The sequence below is a fragment of the Lactuca virosa genome, chromosome 3 (genome assembly GCF_052849685.1).
Source record: "Lactuca virosa cultivar CGN04683 chromosome 3, Lactuca_virosa_CGN04683_v6, whole genome shotgun sequence".
Taxonomy (NCBI): Eukaryota; Viridiplantae; Streptophyta; class Magnoliopsida; order Asterales; family Asteraceae; genus Lactuca; species Lactuca virosa.
Window position 1 is genome coordinate 381,727,012 of NC_136428.1, and position 4,813 is coordinate 381,731,824.

Genomic DNA, 4,813 nt, shown 5'->3' on the forward strand with positions numbered 1-4,813 from the left:
TAACCTTTCACTTATTCGTTCTTCTTTTTCCTTCCTAACTTCTAGAGTATAAAATTATAAATATTGTTAAAATGGATAAATATTATAAAACAAACCTAATGTATATAGCACATCTACATCACCATTCAACCATTTTATCCATAAAGACTTCTATCGAAGTCCAAAGAGGTTGTTTGAAGTATTTGGTAACATAAAGGTTATGTTAGTCTTATTACTTTTGATAGCTTTAATATAATTCAGACTTTTGTTCATGTTCGTTTAAACAAACGCTTAAGGATTCCATTCAATGACCTTAACAAACAAACAGTATACTTCAATTCACATATATGCAATATTTTTAGACATCATTTATCAACAAAATAAAAGAAACCAATAAAAGGAAACCATAACATAAAAGCATATAACAAAATACAATAAAAAGAAACAAGTAAAAATTGTCATCTATCTATTTCATAACAAAACTGAGAAACAAGCGTTTTGAGTTTTGACCCACAAATTAATTGGTCTCCATATGCCTCAAAATCTCTAAAAAAAACTTGAAAAGGTTCACAAAATAAACGACAAAACAAAGGTTACACGTAGAGAGCATATAGGAAAAACCAATAAATCAAACATTTAAAAACGTGACAAGTTTTTAGCAACCCTTTTTTCTGACACATGAAAGTTTTAAAAAAAACTTCCATTATTTTTCTTGTATTCCCGCCATTTTAATAAAACTTTTTTTTTATATAAAATCATCATGGCGGGCAGCGGGCAGCTCACTTGCCCCCTAAAGTCGGGAAGTGACTCGGGTCTTCAATTTTAGGAGCCTCTGGTGCATAGTTTGATGAACCACCACCACCACCACCTTGGTTAAACCGCCCACCACCACCACTGCCGCCGCCTCTAGCACCGCCACGTCCACGGCCACGGCCGCCAGGGTTGTAATATCGTTCGCCTTCAGCGGGTTTCAAGAACTCGTTGATGCTGAGTGACTAAGCAACAAAAAAAAACAATCGAGGGTAAAATTGTCATTTTCAAAATTTCGACCAATTTGAATAAAAATATAAAACTCAATGTTACCTTTTTAGCCCTCTCTTCTTTCTCAGCAATCTCTTTACGTTTATCTTTATCAGAACCCTATAAAACAAATCAATATTTAGTTACAATTTTTTATAAAAAAAAATAAAAAATTGGGATTAAAAAATAAAAATCGTTACCAATTTGACAAAAACATCATCATTGGTTTTCTTGTTGGAAAGCTGCTGCATGGATGCAAGCTCTTTGTCCACTTCCACTTTCCTTTCTTCAGTCTTTAGTGACTCAAGAGCTTTTCTTTTTTCCTCAAGAACTTTTTGATATTCTTCAAGTGTCATTTCCTAATTTACAAAAAACAAAAACTTTTTAACAATATATTTCTTAAAAAGAAAAGAAAAAATAAAATTGCTATTTATTTACCTTATTCTCAGGCTCCTCCACACGTTCATTTGCAGGATTCTCTTTCTTCCCATCAACTGCTTCTTCCTCAGCACCTGGTTTTTCAGAAACCACAGTTTTCTCACCTTCAATCACTGCTTCCTCAATTTCACTATCAAAAAAAATATTTGTTTAATAAAAGACAAAACTAATAAAAATTAAAGATTATACGAAAAGTGAAATAAATAAAAAATTTATACCGATTGATGTCATCAGCTTGTGTTCCCCAGTTCCCACGACCAGCTCCCTCACGTTTGAATTCATTCCTGAACATGAACTAAAAATGTTAAATGCAATAAATAGCAATCTACTTTTCTTTAAAAAAAATTTATACAATTATTCTTTTATTTCTTCCTATTACAGCATTGTACTTTGAAAAAAGAAATATTAAAGTAAAATGTTATAATAAAGGGTAAAAGGGTAAATAAAAAGTTTTACCCGCGCCCGGTCCCACTACGGCGTTCATATGTCCGGCGAGGGCGTTCGCCCTCCTCTGAGTCTCCATTACCAAAAGAACCACCACGGCCGCCACGGTAACCGCCACGGGAACCACCATAACCACCAAGACTACCAGCATTACGTCTCTCAAAAGATTTACCATCCGCCTCTTCACCACCACCACCACCACCTTGACCACCGGAAAATCCACGATTACCAAAACCGGCCTCGTTGTTTGATGAATCTCTATTGAATCCTCCACCACCACCACGGCCACGGCCATACCCACGGCCGCCGCCACCACCACCACCACCACGGCCTCCATAACCACCTTCGTTTCTTGATTCTCTCACTGCTCAAACCAAAAGAAAGAAAGAATCATAAAGAATTTACATTTGTCTCAATAACCTATTTTTGTTCTTTGTTTTGAATGTAATTATAAGATTATACTATAAGATTATTGTGATAAGAAATCAAATCAATTACTAAAGGGGAAAAGTGAAATTACTTATTTACCCCTACAATCCCTAATTTATACACTTTTATTAGTTTGTTAAGTAATGAGAATTTGCCAGCCTCAACAAAATCAAAAGTTACTATTAAGAAGAATCACTTTAAAAGACATACCAAGACACCCTTTTTGATGTTTTCTTTCCCAAATCTTATTATTTTTTATAGATTTCATGTTGCAATATAATAGATATAAATTAAGATCCAAACTCCTCCTATGGCTTATTGTGATTAGAAAAATATTGGCTTTATAATCTTTTTATCATTAATATATGCACACAATCTTTTCATATGCATCCACTAAAAGAATTTCAACACTAAAAAAACAAATCCGGACACCCTTTTCCATGCTTCTCCAATCTTGTTAATTTTTTATAAACTTCAAGTTGAAATAATCGATATAAATTAACAACAAAACATCTTTTATGTATATTTGTGATTAAAAAATGGCCTTTTATTTTTTATCGTTATAACTTGCATACAATCCATTCATATTGGTTCCACTATGGATATATCAACACATCAAGCACAAAAAATCATACTTTAAATTGAATCGAGTTGAAAAATAGTTAATAAGACTAATGGATTATTTAACAATCTAAATCATCCAATTAAAAAACATGTATTTACATAAAAAAAAAGGTATGTGAACGAATGAAATAAACTCAAAAACTCACCGGCTTGAGCTGGAGGGAGAGGTTTAGAGGGAAGTTTAGCCGAAGGCTTAGCCGGCGGCGCTGCGGTTTTACCGGCGGGAGCAGCGGGTTGAGCTTTCTTCGCCGGCGCAGAAACGATCTTTTGCACAAGTTGTGAAGGGTCGTCGTTGTCATCGTCTCCGAGCAAATCGAAAGGGTTCGCGGTGGCCATCTCTTCCTTTCTTTTCTTACACTCGTACAGAACCCTTTGAAACAAAGTTTCAGTCTTTGCAACAGATAAGAACCCTAATTCCAATTCGTAGTCGTCATGTCTAATTCAGATCGATTAACTCACAAAAACCCTACAAGTTTCTTGAAGATAGAGTGAACAAGAGAAAGGGTTTGGTGAAACCCTAGCCGCAATGCAGAGTGGAGATATAGAGAGGGTAGAGGATTGTGGAATAATTGAACCTAATCTATAAAAGTTTTGAAGTTTATTTCTGGAAAGGGGTTATTTTGTATTTTGATCCCTGTACTTTTAGTTATTTACAGTTTGACACTATTCTTTTCTTTGGCAATTGGAAATAAATATATATATTAAAATAAAAATGCTTCCAAGTTGGGTCTTTTGAGTTGGATTGATTTGTTCGGTTTGAAACTTTATTCAACTACTCAAACTTTACAATCCAAAGTCGGTTTCACTATTTTCGTTTTCATTTATAAAATAAAATATAATTTACCAACTTCAAATATATTTGTATGATAAGAAATATAGTTATGAGTTAATGTTTTATTTGGTTCCCTTCGAAAATATTTGGTTTGAAAATCAACCCAGATTTTAATTTTAACTTACCAAATCAAACCAAAACCCATATCATGGAAGGATCTATGTAGGTGTCCAGAGTAGTCCGTGGTATCCCTCAAATTTTCAGGCGCGGTGAAAAAAATTGAGAATATTTTTGGTGTAGTATAATTTTTTCGGTATGTTAACCCGTAAATTTACGTGTGCTACCCATGACATTTCCTTTTGTCTCTGTCTCTGTCGTCACTGACCCATATACATATTTCAAATTTGGTCATTTAAGAGTAATTATTTCACCTCATAATAATTTGATATGTCTTTTAATATGATTATTAAGTCATTTAAGAATCAAAGATTGTATAGAGTGGTTGAATTTGGATACACCAAGTTTCCTTGCCTATGAGGAGCACATGTGCCCATTCATTAAATATATGCTTCAAACACTACAAGAAAACCACCAGACATTGAATTTAGCCGAAAACAACTCAAACTTGAAACTGAACATGAGAATCATGGTATATAGCATGACAAAATAATTTATACCCAGTGAACTATATAACATGATACAATAAGATTTTTGGCGATAATATTATTTTGGATGATAAAAAGTTAGAATAAACTATAGAAATGGTCTTTGTGCTTTGGTTAGATTCGTAGTTTTGCTCCCTAAGTTAAAAAATTGATAGGTTGCATCCCTATGGTTTATGAATATTACAGTTTAGGTCCTTGTTTCATACAAAAAGACTAGGGGTCGTTTGTTTATGCTTCTAATTGGGTCCAACAGGGGAGCCGGTCCAAAAAAGATGGATCAGAATGTTTGATTTCGTTTTTACAATTAAGGACTCGGTCCAAGTATAAGACTCGGTCCAAGAAAAAAACTTGATTCGGTCCTTCCCTCTCAATCGCTGGACTGGGACGTAGTTATGCGTATTCGGAGTTTACCCTACGTAATTGTTCATAACCTCCACAGAGA

The 4,813-nt window shown here is 34.1% G+C and overlaps 1 protein-coding gene across 1 annotated transcript; it reads right to left on the minus strand.

Moving 5' to 3' along the window:
- Window positions 1–422: 422 nt before the first annotated feature.
- LOC145167694 (RGG repeats nuclear RNA binding protein A-like) lies at window positions 423–3,510 on the minus strand. Its single transcript, XM_079086932.1, has 7 exons — window positions 3,081–3,510; window positions 1,894–2,245; window positions 1,656–1,721; window positions 1,438–1,567; window positions 1,200–1,358; window positions 1,063–1,119; window positions 423–974 (listed from the first exon to the last, which is right to left on the minus strand). The coding sequence occupies exons 1-7, from the start codon at window positions 3,268–3,270 to the stop codon at window positions 759–761; spliced, it is 1,170 nt and encodes a 389-aa protein (XP_078943058.1). The 5' UTR covers window positions 3,271–3,510; the 3' UTR covers window positions 423–758.
- Between the last annotated feature and the right edge of the window lie 1,303 nt (window positions 3,511–4,813).